The following is a 23,688-nucleotide window of genomic DNA, read 5'->3' as shown; positions in this document are numbered from 1 at the left end:
TTTGATTTTCTTCAGAGTTTGTGATTGTGTTTCAGCTAGATATTTATCAAGAGATTTTAATATTTTTGTTAATTTTCTCATTTGTCAAACAGTGTATTGCCTCCTTGGTCTTTTAGTCTTTTGATGTAGGAAGTTGGATTTTTTTTTTCATCAATATCATGGAATGCTACTCTTAGCACATAACAAATGATTACATATTTTATGGTTATGGTGACCATTAAAAATGGATGCTTAAAGTATAATTCCTAGAATGAGTGGTGATTCTAGATGAAGTCTATATCTAAACATTGTCAGCAGTGCTGCTTTGGCATTTGTCCAAAATTTTTATAGCCTTTTACTGTTCCACAGGTATATCTCAAGTTACCTTCCAGCACTTATGTGATCTACAGACTTATAGTTCCCGTTTCTTTGGCGTCTGATATGAATAATGCAACCAAAAATAATGTATGGTGCTTTATTTAATATTGATTATTATTGTATTAGTAAGGTCTCATGTTCCCAATAATTCACTTCAAAATGTATCCTTAGACCCAACATCCACTGTTTCAGAGTCCAATGCAGTGGGTTGATTTTTAATAATTCTGCATTCACAAGATATATACTGATCACTATAATAGTTTCAGATTTGTATAAAAGATACTTGTAGGTTGTTCGTTTTGACTGGCTTTTCTGATATTAAAAAAAGTTAACTGATTTCTTAAACTTTGTGAAGTACAGCTGCAGTTATTTAAATTGTATTAGCTCTTTTAGGACTATTCTTTCAACCAAGTCATTTTTTTTTGTTGGTACTTTAACTTTCCTTCCCCAACATTCTACTATAACAACGTCTCATTCTGTGTGTCAAAGGGCCATATTCCATTGTTAATAGAATTATGTGCCATGGGCTAGAGTAAAAATTTAGGACTACATATTGTCCATCCACATCTGAACTCTCACCCTGAGCTTTGCACATGGTGAAATATGGTCTTTATACAGTAACTGAACTTTTAATTATTATTTCTACTGTTTCCCCATTCCCTCTGCTAAAGTGATCAGCCATGGAAATATTTAATGTTGTCATTATTTAGCCTGGCAGTTAGTATCCCAGTGAGGTTAATGGGGAGAGGGGGACGGTTGCAGCACACGCAGGCATGTACAAGTTAACTTTGATCAAGCTAGCTGGCAAGCCCATGACACTGTGGATACTCTACTATTTTTAGCAAGCTAGCTCAATCGAAGCTAGTTCTTGTATGCCTAAACTGCATATCCCGATTGCATTGTAGACCGACCCTTAGTCATTGTTTCTGATCTTCTGCAGACTAGGGAAGGCAATGTTGGTTACACTTGGTTCAGATTTGGAAGGTTATATTGTCAACCATGACCTGGGCTAGAAATTTGCTGCTTCAGTTTATTGTTGGTTTAAACTAAAGCTTAGATTGTGAATATAAATACATCAAATGGGGCTGGGATTTTGACTTTCCCTGTTCTATAACACAGACTGCTTGGATTGTTTAAGTTCATGCATATACCAGGATGATATATCAATACCTAGTGTTGTTCTGAGTTTAGCCGGAGTTTTTATACTGTACAGTGTCTAAGTACAACTGATAACGGTTGCTCTCTTTTCACTTACAACCATAACTGTAAGTTAAATTAGGTTCCAGTGCTTCCATCTATGATGACTTTTCTGAGTGGAATAATTTAAAAAAAAAAATCAGTGTGCTTATAGCCTTGCAGCCCAGTAATCATTTTTTAAGTCTGGTAACAATAAACGCTCTACTGTTCTGAAAAAGGGCTGTCATTGCCCTAGACCACCTCGGTTGTTCATTTCCATGTGTGTTGCACGGTTGTTGCACTCCTTTTATTTTTAAAGCAAATAAACAAGCTTACAGAATAAATTACAAAGAATGGAATGAGAGAGAAACAAAAGCTTGAGGCACCACATTCTATTTTCATAACACTGATACCTCCCAAGGGGGATAAAGGAAGCATGTGCCATTTATGTACGTCCTTGTGCATTTCCTCTAACAGCAGAGTATAATTCATTTTATAGAATTCATTGAATTTCCCACTATATGTTACCTCCTCACTTGTAAAATTTTTCCCATTGTTTTATGTGTAATAAGGGAATATTACTTAACACTGTGGTGGTTGTTATGCTCTTTGAATCTTTATTATATTAAACCAGTACTAGGGGATAGCGATAGGTGTGGCTTTTTAGAGCCACCTTTCAGCTTTATTAAAAGTAGCATTTCATTGCAAAGCAATGTAGACTTAATAGAATGTAAAATCTTAACCTAGATAGATCTTTAATGGCAAGAGACTTAATAGTTTCTGAGAACATGTACTGCACTATTTGACATTAGTAGTTTAACAATTATTTCTTTTTCCCCTCCCTTGTAGTTGTCCATATTTGTCAGAGAAGATTACACCTGCTATTCCTGCAATAGGTGGGATTCTGTTCTTTTTCGTGATGGGGACCCTGCTGCGTACTAGTTTCAGTGATCCTGGAGTCCTCCCACGTGCAACACCAGATGAAGCAGCAGACCTGGAAAGACAAATAGGTAACACAGAAGGTCTGTCATTGTCTCTTCGCTTTCCTTCCAAGTGTGAATGTACTGTGTGGAGGCAGAATGCTGCTCAGCTTGTGGAGGACAAACTCCCATCTCAGCAGTAATCACTCTGAAATAATACTGTTTCAACTAACAAATAGTATTGATTCTCCTAGAAAAAGGACTGAGGAATTCTTCAGTCAGAAGTTGCTGACCACAGTGGTGGGCATAGACAATGATAGTTTACTGCTGTAATTTGTTACTGGCCTTTTCTTCATATATGATGGAAGGTTCCCTAGTGCATAGGAAAATACTTATGTACTTTTTAAAGTGTTTATGGGAAGAAAAGTGACACTGGCATGCAATACTTCTTAAATTCTTAAAAATTCTGCACCTCCTTAAGCAACATACCTTGTGTTGGGTTACATCTAATTATGACATTGATGTTGTTTGTTTATATTGTCTGCCGAAGGGCCCCAGCTAGGAACAGGGACTGATTTGTAGAGCCCCTTAAATCTGTGGATAGTCGTTTTATATCCACGGACCATGTTTGCAGATTGGATGCGGATACAATCCACACAGGGCTGTACTGATTTGTGTTAGGCAGCATACAAGCACATAGGAAGACATAGTCCATAGAAGGTTGAACATCAATGACAACAGTTAAACTTTTATTATTTTTTATTCATGCAGAGCCAACACAACTGTGGAATAGTGAGCTAGATTCTGATATGGCTCATACATCAAGGCAATTATTTATTAAGTTCTAATTGCAGAGTTTTTATAATTGCAAATGTCAAAACCAAAAGATATGCTACTTGGCTGTCAAAGCCCTTGCAGAGCTGCTGATTCAAAAATCTTTTTACTAAAAAAAAAAAACAAAACCTCCCAACAACACTGTGTTAATTTGATACAGAATTCCTTGGGAAACATACATGAAACCGCACGGTGCAACTTCAGTAGTCAATTTTTAGAGGAAGCTACACTCTGGTAAGAACAGAAGAGACACAAACCATTACAATTAAGTATGTTAAGCTACAGTAGAACTGTGAGGCTGTGCATATATAGGAGTCTTCTATCTGATACAAATTATGACCTCTTCCTCTTTTCCTCTTTTGATGCCATAGTTGGCTTTTTCTTTCATGACAGTTATGAAAGTACAAAAATAAATTATGAAACCTACAAGTTTTCCCACATGATGGATTTTGTGGGCCAAAAAAAAATATTTTTATCACCTTTTACATGCATTACTTTAGAATACCTTTTCAAAGCCTTTGGCAGAGATCTAAGGTAACGAGTTTATTTTTAATATCTTGTAGAACCATAGAATAGCCCTGTAAATTGTAATGGTTGCATTTTTTGTAGTGTTTGAATCTTGAGATTGCAGTATGATTGAAATCCTAACACAAGTTTTGATTGAAGGGCTCAGTTTCAGAACAGTTGCAGCTGAAAGAAAACTGATTGCTTTTTATAGACGGATACGCAAGTTTGTCATTGGCTTGTGTTTATTCTACAGATAAAATTGTATTTCTGTATTACTATAAAAATATAGTAATCAATTCACTGATCACCGTTGTGTTAGAGGTAAACCCCTGTCCCTGTTCAGCAGATTGGATGGGCCACAGCAGAACTAGTTTGGTTCCACTGTGCTGCATTGGGGGATGGGATGCAGGGAGCCTATGTGGCAATCTGCCTTCCCTACATGCCAGAGAGCTGTACTCCACAGAGGATTTCTGTGTACCCCGCCACACAGTGGCATCTGAGTATTAATATCAGGTCAGTGGGTTTGCAACTTGCTGGATCCGCAAGTCCTTCTTCCTCCCACACTATGCTCCCCATTTGGGATGGGATGGGTGCAGAGGCAGTGGGGGATGCATGCACATGCAGCATTTTCTACAGTCCACTCAAAATAATTTTTTTTATTTAGAAAGCGTCATAGCTTTTTCCTGAGCTTTTCATAAACAGGTCTCAGACTTTATTTTTCTGCTATAAAAACAAAACAACTGTCCCAGCAACTGACTTAAATTTCAGCACATTATGTGCTCAGTTTTTGATTATGAAAAATGTATTCCATGAAAAGGTTCAGAAAAGAGCAACAAAAATTATTAGGGATATGGAACAGCTGCCATATGAGGAGAGATTAATAAGACTGGGACTTTTCAGCTTGGAAAAGCGATGACTAAGGGGGGATATGATAGAGGTCTATAAAATCATGACTGCTGTGGAGAAAGTAAATAAGGAAGTATTATTTACTGCTTCTCATAACACAAGAACTAGGGGTCACCAAATGAAATTAATAGGCAGCAGGTTTAAAACAAAAGGAAGTATTTCTTCACACAACACAAGCCAATCTGTGGAACTTTTTGCTACAGGATGTTGTGCAGGTCAAGACTATAACAGGGTTCAAAAAAGAATTAGATAAATTAATAGATAAAAATAAATTAGATACAAATTTATAGACCGGTCTATAAAAGGCTATTAGCCAGGATGGGCAGGAATGGTGTCCCTAGCCTCTGTCTGCCAGAAGCTGAGAATGAGCGACAGGGGATGGATCACTTGATGATTACCTGTTCTGTTCATTCCCTCTGGGGCACCTGGCATTGGCCACTGTCGGAAGACAGGATAATGGGCTAGATGGACCTTTGGTCTGACCTAGTATGGCCGTTCTTATCCTGTGAAGTTGTCATAATTATTGTGTAAATGAATAATAATAAAAATTCTGATATTCCACAAAAATTTGCGGTTGTGCTGGTTACAGAAGTAAAGGATTTTTTTTAGTATTGCTTCAGTTTTATTATAATATTTGGGAAAATGTACACTTTCCTTGCCTATTTTAGTGCTGGAGCTGAAGGTAGTAGGAGAAATATTTTTATTTTAATTATAATTTAAAGGAAAATGTATTTATTGAATCCTTAGAGTACTGAGGATGAGTACTTTTAATCCAAGAAGCTGTCATGAAGTACTTTGGATGAATATATGACACAGAAATGTATATTCTCCCCAATGGAGTTTTTGTCTGAATCTGACCTCCCATTACCAACTGTTTAACTCTTCCAGTGGCTCCCATGACTCCCACTTCCCTTCCCACCACCCCTACAACCATCAAACACAGGGTATGTCTACACTACAAGAGTAGTTCGAATCAACTTAAGTCGAATTTTTAGAATCAACCTTACAAAGTCGAATTTATGTGTCCACAGTAAGGACACTAATTCGACTTTGTGAGTCCACACTAACGGGGCAAGCGTCGAAATTGGAAGCGGTGCACTGTGGGAAGCTATCCCACAGTTCCCGCACTCCCCGCTGCCCATTGAAATTCTGGGATTTCCCCCCAATGCATGCTGGGGGGAAAACTGTGTCGAGGGTGGTCTTGGGTAACTGTCAGCATTCAACTGTCACTCCCGCCGGCGGGAAATCAGTTTGCGCACTTTTCCTGTTAGTGACAGCGCGGACGCCACAGCACTCCACTGCGATCATGGAGCCCGCTGTGATCATCGCTGCACTTATGGCCGTTGTCAACTCCTCGCACCTTATCGTCCACCTCTTCAACAGTCAGATGCTGAGAAATCGGGCGAGGAGGCTCCGGCAGCGCGGTGAGGACATGAAGTCTCAGAGTGGCACAGACCTCTCACAAAGCACGGTACGCCGTGCCGTGGAGATCATGGTGGCAATGGGTCATGTTCATGCTATGGGACAGCGATTCTGGGCCCGGGAAACAAGCACGGACTGGTGGGACCGCATAGTGCTGCAGGTCTGGGATGAATCACAGTGGCTGCGAAACTTCAGGATGCGTAAGGGCACTTTCCTTGAACTCTGTGACTTGCTGTCCCCTGCCCTGAAGCGCAAGGACACACGGATGCGAGCAGCCCTGACTGTGCAGAAGCGAGTGGGCATAGCCCTCTGGAAACTTTCAACGCCAGACAGCTACCAGTCAGTAGCGAACCACTTTGGTGTGGGCAAATCTACCGTGGGGGTTGCTGTGATGCAAGTAGCCAACGCAATCGTTGAGCTACTGCTCTCAAAGGTAGTGACCCTGGGAAATGTCCAGGTCATCATAGATGGCTTCGCCGCGATGGGATTCCCAAACTGCGGTGGGGCTATAGATGGGACTCACATCCCTATCCTGGGACCGGCCCACCAGGCCAGCCAGTATATTAACCGAAAGGGCTACTTTTCAATGGTGCTGCAAGCAGTGGTGGACCATAGGGGATGTTTTACTAACACCAACGTCGGGTGGCCGGGCAAGGTTCATGACGCGCGTGTTTTCAGGAACTCTGGTCTGTTTAGACGCCTGCAGGAAGGTAGTTTCTTCCTGGACCACAAAATAACTGTTGGGGATGTGGAGATGCCTATAGTGATCCTTGGGGACCCAGCCTACCCGCTAATGCCCTGGCTCATGAAGCCCTATACAGGCGCCTTGGACAGTGACAAGGAGCTCTTCAACTACTGGCTGAGCAAGTGCAGAATGGTGGTGGAGTGTGCTTTCGGACGTCTCAAGGGGAGATGGCGAAGCTTACTGACTCGCTCGGATCTCAGCGAAAGCAATATCCCCATTGTTATTGCTGCTTGCTGTGTGCTCCACAATCTCTGTGAGAGCAAGGGGGAGACCTTTATGGCGGGATGGGAGGTTGAGGCAAATCGCCTGGCTGCTGATTACGCTCAGCCAGACACCCGTGCAATTAGAAGAGCCCAGCGGGAAGTGCTGTGCATCTGGGAGGCTTTGAAAGCTAGGTTCCTCAGTGAGCGGGGTAACCTGTGACTGTTCAGTTTCTTTACAGAGAAGCTGAACCTGCCCCTGCTTCAGTTACTGTTGACTTTCTTCTGCGTTGACATACCCCGTTCACCACGTTTCCCCCCTTCCAACACACGTTTAAAAATAAAGTTAATGGAATATTTTTAATTAGCAACGTTTTCTTTACTAATGAATTCGCGTTAAAGGGTTGAAACAGGGACGCAGACTGTGGTGGGTAGGGTGTGCAGTGATGTACAGACCGCTTCTACACTCTAGGAATGACAGGCTCCTGCCCCTAGAGCGGTCTGCACTGCCGGACTGGTTGTTTCAACGGAGACTGCCATCCCTCCTTTTCGGGACTCTGTGTGCGGGGGCTATGTGGCCTTGTGGCGGGGGAGGACTGTGGGCAGGACATTTACAGGTGGGTGTGAAGGAAGGGGTGAGGGGTGCAGGCTCTGGGCTGGGGATGGGGGCGTAGGAAGGGGTGAGGGGTGTGTGGGAAGGGGGAGGAGGTGTAGGGGGATGAGGGCTCTGGCTGGGGCTGAGGGTTTGGGGCATTGGAGAGGCTCAGGGCTATGGTGGAAGGGCAGGGTAAGGGCAGCCTGCCTTGCCATTTGTGTATGGCAGGCGCTAGGACCCTGGGGCACCAGACGGCATTTCTGCGGGGAGCTGCTCTACTGTCAGGCAGGTACGGAGCGGGGCGGGGGGGAGACCCACGGGGGCCAGGGCCCGATCCAGGCAGGAGCAGGGGAGAGACCCAGCTCCAAATATAGCTGGAGCAGGGCACCTTCCGCCTATGCACAGAACATGAAAAACACCTCCCAGACTGACCAGGGTGCCTAGTGACTGCACTATGTGTGTGTGACCTGCTGTAGATCCTGCCCCCGTGTATGTATCCAGGTAATGGTGACCGTCCTATGCAATTACCAAACCCCTCCCCCCCCTTCACACAAAGTCTTCTGTAAAGAAACATGACGGAAACAGTACTGAACAGCAAACTATTTTTAACAATCAACTACACAATGAGGGAACGAAACTGGGATTTGGGTTTGGGTGATCCAGGAAGGGAAGGACTTCTCAAAATTTAGCGAATGAGAGCTTTTTGGTACTTGAGCACTCTGCTGGGGTGGAGTGACAGTTTTCACGGCCCCTGGCGCACCTCCTTCTTGTTATTTTGGGTGAGGGGGGTATGGGACTTTGTGGCAGGGGAGGGCGGTTGCAGATACAGTTCAGGGGGGCTCTCTGCTCCTGCCTGCGGTCCTGCAGAACATCCATAAGGCGCCGGAGCGTGTCCATTTGCTCCCTCATTAGTCCAAGCAGCGTTTGAGTCGCCTGCTGGTCCTCCAGATGCCACCTGTCCTCCCGTTCGCTGTGTGAGCGCTGCTGCTGAGAGAGGTTCTCCCTCCACTGGCTCTGCTGGGCCGCCTCGGCTCGGGAGCAGCCCATAAATTCTGCGAACATCTCGTCCCGTGTCTTTTTCTTGCGCCGCCTAATCTGCGCCAGCCTCTCTGAGGGGCATGCTGGAGCAGGTCGGGATACAGGTGCAGCTGTGTGATGGGAAAAAGGGATTGACTTCCTTGTAAAGATACATTTCCGCAAAGAGGAAACATAGTCTAGTCAGTCTCTGTGAACAAGACCATGCACAGCACTCACTCAGGGAAAGTTCAAATTTTCGGAATTCGCTTTCATTGCCTGGGGGATTGCACTGCAGACCAGACAAGCGGGGTGGGACAGCAGAATCCGTGGAGCAGCCAGGCATGGTAAGCCAAAAACTTTTGGCTGCTTAAAAGTCAATGTATACCACTGTCCTCTTGCTACAGGCAATCCTGAAAGCATAAACTCTGCCCCTGTTGCACCCCCTCGCGTCTGTTCCCTGGGAAAGATCCCTATATAATGCCACTCTGCAGCCTCCACCACGTGGCTGTAAAGTAACGCTCATTGTTATGCAAAGGAACAGTGAAGCACTCCCAATACTACTAGTACACAAATTACTGTAATTAAATGCAGGAGTCTCCGAGCGAGATCACCCTGAGGAGGGTCACTGAGGCAGATAGAGAGCACATGCTGCATGAAAGCCAGCACAAACCAGGGGCCTATGCAGCCATGCTCGTGGAGGCAATGCTCCCGGAGTACCTGATGATAGCCTGGCGCGGAAAAGTGTGCTACCACGGAGCACCCAATAAGGCAGCTCTCCCCAGGAACCTCATGCGGAGGCTTTTCGATTACCTGCAGGAGAGCTTCTCAAAAATCTCCCAAGAGGATTTCTGTTCCATCCCCATATATATTGACCTTCTTTTCGCATAGTTAATATTCCTGTTCTGTTAGAAAAAATGTTTGCATGTTTAAAGCACTTACCGACTGATCCTTCCCCTGATTCAGGGTCTGGGGTAATGGCTGGAGAGGGTTGGTAGGGGATCTCAGTGAGGGTGATGAAGAGATCCTGGCTGTCGGGGAAATCAGCGTTGTAAGCGCTGTCAACTGCCTCGTCGTCCTCATCTTCCCCGTCTGCGAACATCTCCGAGGAACAGTCCGTCGACAGTATCCCATCCTCAGAGTCCACGCACACTGGTGGGGCAGTGGTGGCAGACCCACCGAGAATGGCATGCAGTGCCTCGTAGAACCGGCATGTCTGGGGCTGGGCTCCGGAGCGTCCGTTTGCCGCTCTGATTTTTTGGTAGCCTTGTCTCAGCTCCTTGACTTTCACGCGGCACTGCGTTGTATCCCGGCTTTATCCTCTGAGTGCCATGGCTTTGGAGACCTTCTCGTAGGTCTTTGCATTCCGTTTGTTGGAGCGCAGCTCCAAAGCTGAACTCCTCGCCCCACACAGCGATCAGATCCAAGACTTCCTGGTCAGTCCATGCTGGGGCCCTCTTTCTAGTCTGAGATTGCATGGACACCTCTGCTGGAGAGCTCTGCATCGCTGCCAGTGCTGCTGAGCTCGCCACGACGTCCACACAGGAAATGAGATTCAAACTGGCCAGACAGGAAAAGGAATTCAAATTTCCATGGGGCTTTTCCTGTGTGGCTGGTCAGAGCATCCAAGCTCGGACTGCTGTCCAGAGCGTCAGAGTGGTGCACTGTGGGATAGCTCCCGGAGCTACTAAGGTCGATTTGCATCCACACCTAGCCTAATTCGACATGGCCATGTCGAATTTAGTGCTACTCTCCTCGTCGGGGAGGAGTACAGAATTCAAACTAAAGAGCCCTCTATGTCGAATTAAATGGCTTCCTGGTGTGGACAGGTGCATGGTTAATTCGAATTAACGCTGCTAAATTCGAATTAAAGTCCTAGTGTGGACCAGGCCACAGTAAATCCTCAATTGCCAACTCTTCTTTTTATCATCTTCTCCTATGACAAATACCCAGTTCCAAATATTTCCCAAATGGTGTAATTAGACTTTTATTATATTTCTGAAAGAGTGCAACATATCTGTATTACTTGAATAAAGAGTAAAGAGATTTAAGAATGTTAAGGCTCTTTAACCATTAGGATTCCTATATTAAAATTACTGGGAAAACATGAATATTTCAATAAAAAAGTTATCGCCTGGCAATTGTAGGTTGTTTTTCGTGAAATGAGTTTGGTCTCAATCCTGTTCCCTGTAGACAAGACTCCATATCAGAAGAACCACCATCACATTTGATGCTAATTGGTCCCCTTCTTGACCACTTTAGCACAGAGATTTTGAATGGATATAGACACTGATCTGTCTGTCAAGAAGGAGGTCTCTTCAGGTAAAGGTTGAGGCATGTTAGTAGGTCAGTCTGGGGAATGCTGCATCGCTACAGCTTGTTCTGTACTTGCTCTGTAGATATATTGTCTCCAGAAATGTTAATCTCCCTTCTTTTCTTAGCGCTATATTTGCCCACACAAACTGAAAGTAAGTTACAGGTTATCCCAGGAAAAGTCTCCTTTGGGATAAGATCCACCAAGTGAAATTTCAACAAGTGGGATTGATTTGATTTTACTACTGTCATTTGGAGGGAGTTTGGTGAATGACTCCTTTATTTGTATTTGATACAAACTTATATTTGATACAGTTTAGATTATTTTTGGAAACTGAAAATGTGCATCAGTCAGTAAAATTGGTTGAGGCAGATTGGTAACAACAGTAAATGTTGATTTCTGGAAAGAGCTGATCTAAAAAGCTAAGTGATTCCTACACTGAGTGTATTTTGGTTTCTCATAAATGAATCCCTTTGGTACTAAATTTTGAGACATAGTCTACAAATGTTGATCGTATATGCCTTAATTAGAATTCATAAGGAATTTCTCAAGGTGTCTGTGCTGCCTCAGAAATGAGAATGTTCTCAAATTATATCATGTGCGGAGCATTTAGACTTGTCTTTTGGGATTGAAATTCACTGTCTTTAGACAAATTCTTGAGGTTTTGGAGTACTGCTATGGGCATCTAGGCAGGGTGATGCTCAGTATTGGATAGTTGGTTAGTATCTTTGCAAAGATTTAAGGGTAATACAATGTTGTAGAGAAAATGAAACTGAGACAATATCAGATCTTCAGGCCCCACAATCACACCATTCAGTTCTAAAAATTATTGTGCACATAGGACTAAATTGGAATTTAATAACATGTTGACTTTGAATTAGCTGCAGTGTTCTTATCTTGAGAGGCACAGCACGTACTGCTTCAAGAGTGTTGTAATACCAATGATTCTCCAAATTGCTGCTTGATAAGTTCAGATGAGATTTAACTATTCCTCAAGTCCTCTTTCCTCTTTCTTTGGTCAAGTGAACAAAAGAAAAAATAAGCAAACAAAAACATCTGAAAACCTAGTCTAACAAATTACAGAATGTTTTGTAGAGAGGATTTTTTTAAACCCAGATGTTTCAATTAGGGCACTAGTACAATGGGGGAAATAGCCTGTCATTTTATTAACTTGAGGTGGGGCAGGATGTTGCAAACAAGTCCAGGGGTTGTTCTGACCCTCCATTTCCTCCTTGAGTACGTGACCCCATTCTACAAAAAAAAAAATAAAAAAATTGAGAACCACTGACTAAAAGGGAAGAGAAATCTCCACTGGGAATGAGTTATGCTTAAATAGTCCATTCTGGTTATAATTCTCTTGTTTCTTTCCTCACTGGGGGAGGTTTGCTGCAATAACCCAAGTGAGCATTTATTGGGAGGAGAAGAGCTGATGCTTAGACAATATTATAAATAAGTAGATCAGTAATACCTCAAATATAGAAGATTCTAGGGAATTATTCCTTGGACAGTTTTTGAAAATTCAGTGCACTCAGAAAATAAATCCTCCCCCAGCAATGAGGAGACTCTCCGATCTCTATTTGAAAGCAAATGCAGGAGAGAATAAAATGAAACAGGACAAAATAATTGAGAATAATCCTTGAAGATTCTGCACTCCACCCCTTTTACCAAAGGGCTCTTCAGTCTCTTCTGTCTGGTTCTAATTTTGCCTTTAGGCAAAAATAAAATTATAATCCTGTTAATAAAAATGCTAATGAAATTTACTAGATAGTTATACACCAGTAATAGTAATCATGAAGCTTGAGGCATTTATTCCAAACAGAAACCTGTATAATCTATTACTCTTTTATGTTAAACTTTTGCTTTTAGTCATTTTTTAACTAAAAAAGACATCATAACTTCTTAGCAACTATACATAAAGATAATACTGTTGATTATCTGAAACATTACAAAAGTGATTCATGATGGCTTTTAGAGGAACTATCTTGCTCTGATGATTCTCCCCTTCCCCCCCCAAATCACTAGAATCCTGCTGTTTGGCAAGATAGATGAACGGGTGCACTAATAGCTATCACAAATTTCAGAACAACAAATTAGCTCTGCACTTTTGGCACCCAGCACTCCTATGTGGAACTTTTTAAGTGTACCCAGGGTTTTCAGATGACTGTGATAGTCGATTGTAAGAGATGTTTATGTAATGCGATTGTCTACACAGAAAGTGGCAGGAGCATAACAGCCTTTGGATGTCAATGGAAGGCGCTATTGGCCCCTATCGAAGGCTGCAGTGTTTACTTTAAAATCCTGGCTAACTGGTGAAGAGAATAGCTTAACTTTCTCATTTTCATTTTCATCTCTGGAAACAAGATGTAAAATTCAGAAAATACAAGGAATAAATATGTCCTGGATGACTTAAAAAAAATCCTAAAAGCTGTGCAGGTGGAAGGCAGACAGAATTATAGGCAGCACTGCTATGCTGCCTATTATTAAGGTTGCCTGAAACTATCCACTGAGACCCTGTTTTCAGTTGCTTAAAACTTTCCCAAATTTTCAAGTGTTCTGGCTGAAAATGTATGTGTCAGACATTTGCGTCAGGCTGAAAAAATAGTAGTTGATCATGTCAATTAATATATTTAAGTCCAGTAGGGTCTATTGTGATCATCTAAGCTCACCACTTGTGTAGAACAGGCCATAGGATTTCCCTGAAAAAATTCCTAGAGCATATCTTTTAGGAAAACATCCATTCTTGATTTAAAAATGGCCAGTGATGGAGAATCCACCAAAAATCTGGGTTAATTGGTCCACTGATTTATCATCTTCACTGTTAAATAAATTTTACACCTTATTTCCAGTCTGAATTTGTCTAGCTTTAACTTCTAGCAATTGGATCATGTTATAGCTTTCTCTGCTAGATTGAAGAGTCCAATATGAAAAATTTGTTCACTGCCTAGGTACTTGCAGACTGTAATCAAATCACCTCTTCTCCTTGTTAAACTAAAGAGATTGAGCTCTTTGAGTCTATCGCTATAAGGCATGTTGTCTAATCTTTTAATCATTCTTGTGGCTCTTTTGTGAACGCTTTCTAATTTATCAACATCCTTCTTTAATTGTGGACACCAGAACTGGACACAGTATTCCAGAAGCAATCATACCTGTGCCAAATACAGAGTTAAAACAATCTCTCTACTACTGATTCATAGGGGTCAAATTAAGGTTACATAGGCAACCTTAGATTTGGCATTTCCTAACTTTTGAGTGCTTGACTTTGCAACCTTCATGTTCTTTATGTAATTTCCTAAGTTTAAATAAAAACAAACAAATCCAACAGAAATTCCATCATGTGGAACCATATTAACTTCCAGTGTGGGTCATGAGCAGGCTTTGGACCTTTAGGTACATATCACAGATGTCTGACACTTGCGCTAAGGGAACTAGTAGCAGTTGTAGGTGGTTGTCCTCTATATGAATCAGGCACTTATGGGGGGATTAGACACACACTTAGCTATCATCAAATAATTGCGAAACCCACTAGGAAAGAATGCAGAGACTCATGAATCCTGGATTCAGTTCCAGGGTTCTTGAGGAGAATGCGCTTTAATGGTTAGAAACCCTTCTGCCCCTATCTTCCCACCCTAAAATCTCTGTCCCACTCTTCTCCTATCTCCCGCTCCCCAGACCTATCTTAACCCCAGATTCCCTGGTACATGCAAAGAGGCAACAGCTGCTGTGAGAATTATAACTTGGAATGTCCTATCTTCTGTGCAATTAAAATGTAAACCTTGATATTACTTTATCAGTCCTGCATTAAATTTAATTTGGAATACTCTTCAGTCTATTCTTGGCAATTAGAAAAAAATATAGTGCAACTGCACTTTTTTTTTTTAATTAAAGCCGCATGGAAAAAGATAACCGAGGTAAGAGGAATGAATTTATCAAGAGGAGATCCCCTGAGTCTGGGTTTGTCCAATATGTGTAGGAGAGATTAACAGTTCCTCATGAATGTTAATCTCTCTGCATAGCATTGGTGCTGCAGATAAATTTCTAAAGAGATGGTCATGGCATTTTCCCTCTCCAACTAAAAAAGGCATATCTACAGTGAAGAAAAGAAAGGGAAATGCTTTGTATTTCTCTGATATCTTCACACTGATTTCTTCCATGTATCTCTTCAAATCTTACACACATCCTCCCAAATTCATCTTTTAGGCCATGTTGCTTTAAATCTGTTAAATGTTGCTGCTGCTTTCAGCATGTCCAAAAGCCCTAAGATCTCAATGTTAAGCCAGAGTTGTAATTCATCACTAAGTCTCTGATGTATAAGTACTACTGTACCATTTCAGGATTCTTCACTTTTCCCCTCCCTTCTTACACACACTTAAAGAATATAATCTGAATCACTCCAGTGTTTTTAAGGAAATTCCCCTCTTCCCCAACAACTTTTATAGTACTGCACAATTGGCCAAGCAAATATTGTTTTGAGAGTACAACTTGTTTGTGTTTTGCTTACGTTCCAGAATCAGGGTACCAACTTAAGGCTAATTGTCTGATACAGTATGGCTAATTTTATGAACAATTTAAGATAAATAAGACACTGTTGCTTGTCAGGCAGGTCTTCCAGAGAGCTCTCACCTCCATTCTTTCCTTTTCTCCTCTCAGTGAACCAGAATCTCATGACAGAATAGGGTGTCCAGATGTCCCAATTTCTGGGTCTTTTTCTTATATAGGCTCCTATTACCCGCCACCCCCTGTCCTGATTTTTTACACTTGCTGTCTGGTCACTCTGACAGTAAGAGAAAATGGTAGCTTCATGTTTAAGTGAGTTCTAGAGTTCAAAAAGATTATGGAAAGTTACTCTTGTAATCTCTTCTTTTTTTCTAAATTCGGACAGTAAGTCCTCTTCTAAATGTCAGTGTAGCCTTTAGGTCAATAACAGATCAAGAGTTACAAGTGGAATGCAGTAAACAGCACTAGTTCAGGTTTTTAAAATCACATTCTCAGTGTTTTGGTAGAGTGAGAAGTTCTGTTGTTCTTGAGACTGTAAACAAAGGAATGCCATTCTGTTCTTTTAAGCTCCGGGTTGTCTAGATACTGACTTTTCCTCTATGTAGCCCATTGTTGTTTATAATTAAGCATGCAGCATGGACTTAGATGGTTACACAAAAAGAGGACCTTCCTTATTGTGGTAAGGTCTGTTTCATATTTACTTTTGTGCTCTTACAGATGTCAGAGTTCATTCATGAAGAATTTTGGTCACACTAGGCCTTTACTGCAGCAGGAAAAAAAACAAATTATTGCTTTATCAATATATTGTTTTAGGGCCAAATCCCTTTTAAATTAATAGCAAAACTCTTGTGACTTGGCCCTTACAGGGATCAGGTTTTGACTCTTAATGTAAATTTTCCCCAAATACAAATTTCATTTTAGAAAAGGTAGCAAAGTGTCTCTGAAAAGAGAGCCAAGAAAATTTCACATCTATATCCTATCCAGCTTGAAGTAAAATAATACTAACGTAAGCCATGTATTTTCTAGGTATTACATGTTTAGTGCTTATGTTTTATGTATATGGAGGTAAGTAGGATGTGGCTATGTACTTGGGCACATGAAGACACATACTATGAATGTATATAGGAAAGTGAAAAATGGTCTGGATAATTTTACAGTAACTGGTAATATTCAAAGCTATGTAAATGAAAGTAAATAAATGGTCTGGATAATTTTACAGTAGCTGGTAATATTCAAAGCTATGTAAATGAAAGTAATGGGGATGATGAACTCCTGCTTTTGGGTGTAAGCTGATCTACTTACTGAAGGTCCTATCCATACTATGGCTTGAATTGTGCTAGAAAAAAAACTGTGATCAAAACTGATATCAAGCATGGTTTTACTAGACCTGTGGTTAACTGTTTGTTTAATATGGTGGCTGTTTGGTATAGCTGTAAGCAAATCTCTTTTTAAAAAAAAAACCATCATGTTATGCTGACCATTACTTAGCAGTCACTGCAGAAAATCACATTCAGCTTGTCAGCCAATGTTTGAAAATGCAATCCTCCAAAATTAATTGGTAGAATAAATTAATAAGGTATTCTATAAAGGCCTATGTATTAAAGCCCCACTTAAGTGATGCACTTAATTACGTGCCTAATTTTGAGCATGCATGTTATCTAATTAGTCAGTAGGACTATTAACATGCTTGAATTTAGGTACTTGCTTAAGTATCTTGCTGAATCGGAGGCTAATTAGGGCTGACAAATACAAACTGTTACGTTTTCTACCACAAACTTAGTCTGTCATTGACACCTAAGGTCAAACTCATCCCTGATTATAACTACATTGAGGTCAATGGAGTTCCACCAAGGATGAATTTGATTTTTTTATGATTAAAGGGTAGTGCTAGCATATTTGTGGTAATGTCATTGAAAGTATGGTAAGTGTGCTTAACAGTCTCAATTGTAGCAATAAAAATAAATGGTACAGTATCTTTTTATAACAAAAAATATTACGCGTGTGTGTGTGTGTGTGTGTGTGTGTGTGTGTGTGTGTAAAAAAACGGTAAATAATCTCTTTTGGTTTTAAGCATATTACTTTTATTGCTGTGTGGTAAAGCTTTTCATTGTTATTGATGCTGCAGCCTATGATAAATGATGTATTTGTATAGCAAATTTGTAAAATACTCTTTTTACTTTTTAAAAAATTCATATCTAACAAAGACTAAAAAAAGCAAAAAACAAACCTCACCTTTTTTCATTTTAAATTTGGGGCTGGAATCACTCATGGTACCTGTAAAGTTCTAAACATAATGCCGTATGCATGAATGTTTTCTTGCTGCCTGCCACAATGTTAGCTTAGCTTAAATAAAAAGGAATCCAAAGATCAAAGATTGTTTCCCTCCTCGTTGATCATGCTAATCTAATCATATATATAATATATATATATATAGCCTGAGGACCCTGGGTCTGAGCCTTGGGTTAGTGTTATTTGTGTGTAGACAGAAAGAAAGTGGAGGTAGATTTGAGCCTGAATTCAAATCCTGGGTTTATGTTGCACTGTAGACATACTCTTAGTATCTCAGGAACATGATGCTACAATATTAAATCTGGTAATTATCAGGTGCTGTTAAAGAGGCTTTATCTGTTTTATGAATAGTCTTTTATGCTTGAACTATGACAAATTCAGCTCAATGAGAGCTATCAGTTTTCAAACAAAAACCTTCAAGGTTGTATGAAGGTTGTAAATATATATGATATCCATAAGATTCTAACAGGCATTTACTGTTGTAATATTTTTTTTTAAATTAAGGCAGGAGATTATAAATTACATTAGTTAATTTTCAGATTTAAAAACCTTTTTTAAAGATACTTGTTCAGTATATTCATAAATCTCTTACTTAAAGATGGACAGATATAGTAACTATCCTTAATGTACAATTTCTGTGTTCTTTCAGAAGTGGGTGCTGAAACATAAATTTGTCAGGATCCTGCTTATGTTATAAATATTTGTAATTGTATTTATTAGATGGATAGCATGTTTGCAAATGTAATAGTATGACTGTTTCATACTTCAATGTAGACAAGTCATAGACCTTTTTATGCTCATCCAGGTTGTAACTGCGGGCATCATTTGAACATGGCTGCACAGGTGGCCCTGACACTGAAACGTAATTAAAACTTCTGTTTATGATGCAAGAGTCAGAAAATAATCTGTTTCACTCTACCACAGCGCTTTTGGTTCTGCTTGGCTGACAGCAAAACTTACATTTTGTCACTAAAGTAATGATTTTTTTGTGAATACACAATGAGGGCAGTTCGTTGAGTAAGAGAGCACCATTTTTACCACATGCGTTTCTCAGCATATATCTGCACTTCAGAAGCATTTAAAATATAAAATTGATCCTTAAAAAATATTAACCTACCCAGTGCTTTAGCTTCTGGAGTAATAAATGCTCATGTCCTAAATAATCTCAGCTATCACTTTGCCAGATGGCAGGCAGAGACTTCTTTGTAAACAAATTTTAAGCTACAACAGCTGCATTAAAATATCACTACGTGTTGGATTTTAAACTTAAAAAGCAAGATGAGTGAAATACTGTCCTGAATGTACTCCATTATACCATAGTATTTAAGGGTCTCAAGATCATCGCTCATTGTTCTATTTGCCATATATGCCAAATGCTCTAATGATAGGTGGAATGTTGGTGTGTATTGTATACATGTCTAGTTTGGGCATTAAATTCAGCCTGAACACTGCATTTCTTTGTCTTATTAATTAAAGACCTTAAAAATGTTTCTAAAAGCAAAACCTCCCTTGTAAAGTGATTACTGCAATTTGCAAGAGAGAGCCATTTTTTATTTATAGATGTGAAGTAAAAAAAATCCTCAAGAGCTCTTGCCCTATTTGAAAATTACTTTAGTCACCTCTGTTAAATGAGTTAATAGTTAGTCCAGTTCTTGGTGAAGAAATGTACATATCACAAGAAACTCCATAAGAGCAAGCATATTTCTGAGGGGCTGGCTAAATGAAATTGTTGGCTAGGCGGAAGAGTGTGGGTTTTCGTGGTACAGAAGCTGAGGTGGCTAGATTTTTATTTATTTATTTTAACAATTAACTGTGGTTTTCTTTCATTTTTTGTGATGCATTACATTTTGAGTTATTTGCCTAGATATTCAGAGTCTGGGAGAGAGAGAAACTATTTTTAGGCATGATAAATCTACAAAAATATATGTAAATGTTAAAGAAACTGGATTTAAAATGACAGTAATGTGCCTATATCTGGCAAGAGAATTTAAATTATTGATCTAATGTTTAATTATTTCCCTGTTAGATATTGCAAATGGCTCCAGTTCAGGAGGATACCGTCCACCTCCCAGAACAAAAGAAGTAATCATCAATGGACAGACAGTGAAACTAAAATACTGTTTCACTTGCAAGATTTTCCGCCCACCTCGTGCCTCACATTGCAGCCTTTGTGATAACTGCGTAGGTGAGTATAACGAAAACTTACATGTTCAATTTTTGTAATTTTTTCATTAAAGTGCTTTTAGAGGGCAGGATAGTCTTCCTATGAATACATATGCTGGTGTGCTTAAAGAGACCAAACTCACATGGTTATAAAATCATACAGAAGGTCACTAGCTAACACAATTATCCTGCTTCCTACTAGCTAATGTGAGGATTTTGGAAGAGGGTAGATACAATCTCCTGGAAGTTTCAACCATATAGCAGTTTTTGGGGGGGAAATTAGGGCTCATCTACACTGCTATTTAACTACCATTGTAGCTGCACCAGTGCAAACCTCTAGTTTAAAGACATGGTCTCATCTGAGGTAAACTACACCAGTGCAATTCACATTGTACCAGTGTAAATTACATCTACACTTGAGGTTTGCCCTGGTAGAGCTAAACTGGAGGCTAAAATCCCATTGCAGATAAAGACTAAGGGCTTTTCTGCACTGCAGCACAGCTACAGTTCTGTAGCTATGTCACTGTAGTGTAGACACCTCAGCGATGGAAGGGGTTTTTCTGTCACTATAGGTATCCACCTCCCTGAGTGGCAGTAGCTAGGTCAACTGAAGCATTCTTCCATTGATGTAGCTGTGTCTACAATGGGGGTTTCGGACCTCTAAGCACCATAGCTGCATTGATATACCTTTTAAGTGTAGACGAGGAATAAGTGAAATTACATTTCACACTGGTATAGTTACACTGATGTTACTGCACCGGTGCATACCCTTAGTTCAAATGCACTGGAACAATGTAAAAATTACTTGCATTGAGTGCATCTTACTCTAGTTCAGGGGATCCCAAACTTGGTCCACGGCTTGTTCAGGGTAAGCCCCTGGCGGGCCGCAAGACGCTTTGTTTACCTGAGCTTCCGCAGGTACGGTCACTCGCAGCTCCTAGTGGCTGTGGTTTGCTGTTCCCGGGCAATGGGAGGTGTGGGAAGCGGTGGCCGGCCCGCTCCACTTCCCACAGCTCCCATTGGCCGGGAACTGTGAATTGCAGCCACTGGGAGCTGTGAGTGGCTGTACCTGCAGACGCTCAGGTAAACAAAGCGTCTTGCAGCCCGCCAGGGGCTTACCCTGAACAAGCCGTGGACCAAGTAGGGAACCCCTTCTCTAGTTTGAACCTGGGGTAAATTACAGTGATGCAGGTCACTTCTTACTCTGGGCAGTGCAACTACACTAGGGATTTGCATCACTGGTGGGAGAAAAAAAAACAGTATATACAGTGCCTTGGCGTTAACCCCCTATGAAAATGAAGGTTGGTGATCCACACCTCCTTTGAAGGCAAATCCTGGTCCTTTCTTTGCCACTCATCAAGAGAGAACCACTGACATTCCACAGCACAAGGGATGCAGCAATTTTTGGGGCGCCTGTGTAGAGTATTTACACTACTTTTTTGCTAGGGAGCCAAGATCTTCAGGGAACTCCCTGCATCTAACTCAACAGGAGCGTGTAGGGATGGAATAGATTGATCTGCTGCTACAGTTAGTCTTCTTATGTGACAGGTACAAGCATCACAGTGTGCTCAAGCCTTGAGTCTGGAGTAGCTGCCACAGAACAGCTCTGCTGTCTTGGCTAAACTGTAATAAGGGTGTCTCTTCCTGTCACAATTCCAAAGTAATTGGCTTGTGCTATGCTCTGCAGCCAGGATATGATCTGTAGACAGTTCACATCTTCAAACAGTTCCAGCCTGTCTGCAGACTCAAGAAGACAACACAATATCATTCACACTCAGTTTACGTTTGGAAATTTGTCACTGCTAAGGTAATGGCTAGAAACTTAATTTTGCTTTAGTATCCACAGAAATTTGATGGTTAAGTCATCACTCAGAGAAAATGTCTTACTTGCCATTGGCAAGCGAGTGCTATGTCAGGCCCTGATTATATTTTAAAATAGTAAACTGAAATAACATTTTGATCCTCTCTTCTGTACATCCTGCCTTTTTTCTGGAGATTGTTCCTTGAAGGGTAAGTAAGGTGATTAAAGTGTGGTTATCTACTTTTTATTTTTAACAACTATTCAAACCGGAGTAGTTTTCCAATGTACTTAGAACACATTTGCGGTTTTATGTGGCTGATTAACACACTGGTGATCCTGAACCTTGTGCAGTCAAGAAAATAATGTAGAAAGCAGATGTCTTCAGCTCAGAAACGCAATTGCAGCATGTAGCAGTGATCCTTGTCGATATGAAGCGGTCATTGGAAGAATTATACATTCAAAGTTAGAGAATATCCATATATCTGTAGTGAATTCTAAGCTGAGTGTGGAAAGGTAGCCTTTTGTCTTCATATAATGAATAAATGCCTGCAGGCAGTTTCTTTGGAAAATAAATCAATCCATTAGATGTTATGGTAAAAATTTTATCCACTAATCAGGAAAAGTTTTTCTCCTATATTAAAATTGGAATTCTTAAACAAACATAGGTCAATTTTAAGCTAGAATCTGTTTTTTATAAAAGCCAGCTTTTATTGACCGTAGGACAAATAGGAATGTTTCTCTGATTTTTCAAATTAGAATTGAAACATTTTTAGGCAGATGTTACCCATGCAGTGTTTGCAATCTATACATTGTGCTGCTATTTGAGAACCTGACAGTGAAACTGAATTGACCCGGGGGGAGGATTGTTAAATAAGTTAAACAGACTATTTCCACTTTCCAAACTGAGAAACGCGGGGGAATAATAGGCGTAAACATGGAAAATGTTGTGGGAGGGGACCGTTTTAAAATAATCTAAAGTGGTGTTTTAACATAGATTATTTTATAATCTGACAGCATCCTTTTTATGTTAAATGTGGGAAACCTGCCATTTTAAGTAGGGGAGAGATGCAAAGTCTTTGATCAGTAATGGAATAAGAAGTTGATTTAAACAAAGCTGTCTTCCTATAATGTCTGCATTCAAGCAACAGATAAAATATTTCCTAGAATAGAGCTGTGCAAGTGACTCATAATAAATAATTTTATCCAACAAATGTAGCCGCCTCTTTTGCTCATGAAATAGGTGCAAGAGGATTTGATTTTTCTGTAATGTAGACTCCATTTACGATTATTCGGTAACTATTTTTGCAATTAAAAAAAATTCTATGGATTGATTGCAAACAATTTTCTGTATATAATTTGCTATTCATTTTTTTGCTATGGAAACTGTCATGATTAGTTGTGATTTTAGTAACATAAGTCACATGGTATTGTTTTTGTTCCCTGTTTGGATGTCGTGATGCTTCCTGGAGTCATACAGAGTTGAGGCACCTTGCTACTACCTGCTGTTAGTGTGAGGAAGCCTTGTCTGTGCCTGCTGACTTCACTGGCCACAGGCAACACAAGCACTCCCCTCTAGGCCTAAGCAGGCCCTGCTCTCTTGCGCTCAGTCTCTCTCCAGGTTAGTGACAGGCACACTCCAACCCCCATGCATCACCTGGAGTGTCTGGCCTCTGTTCCACAGGACATTAACAGATTCAGAAGAAGGACCATACAGGGTCAGAGCAATGGTCCATCTAGCCCAGTAGCCTGTCTTCTGACAGTGTCCAGTGCCAAGTGTTTCAGAAGGAATGAACAGAACAGGGCAATTTCGAGTGATCCATCCCCTGTCATCCAGTCCTAGCTTCCGGCATTCGGAGGTTTAGGGACATCTGGGGCATTGGGTTGTGTCCCTGAGCATCTTGGCTAACAGCTGTTAATGGACTTATCCTCCATAAATGTATCTAATTCTTTT

The 23,688-nt window shown here is 40.7% G+C and overlaps 1 protein-coding gene across 6 annotated transcripts in view; it reads left to right on the top strand.

The window, feature by feature from the left end:
- The window catches only part of LOC120400663 (palmitoyltransferase ZDHHC14), a 326,414-nt gene that overhangs the window by 86,073 nt on the left and 216,653 nt on the right, over nt 1-23,688 (top strand). For 3 of the 6 annotated variants that reach the window (XM_039529551.1, XM_039529553.1, XM_039529554.1), the window contains exons 2-3: nt 2,383-2,543; nt 19,800-19,958. In XM_039529551.1, the coding sequence (XP_039385485.1) occupies nt 2,383-2,543; nt 19,800-19,958 (320 nt within the window). Of the gene's footprint in view, nt 1-2,382; nt 2,556-19,799; nt 19,959-23,688 lie in introns of all 6 variants that reach the window. The other 3 variants (XM_039529549.1, XM_039529550.1, XM_039529552.1) reach the window with 1 other exon arrangement.

Source organism: Mauremys reevesii, linkage group 3 (assembly GCF_016161935.1).
Source record: "Mauremys reevesii isolate NIE-2019 linkage group 3, ASM1616193v1, whole genome shotgun sequence".
NCBI lineage: Eukaryota > Metazoa > Chordata > Testudines > Geoemydidae > Mauremys > Mauremys reevesii.
Note: the sequence above shows the minus strand (reverse complement) of the source record. Positions and strands in the feature narration are given on the sequence as shown.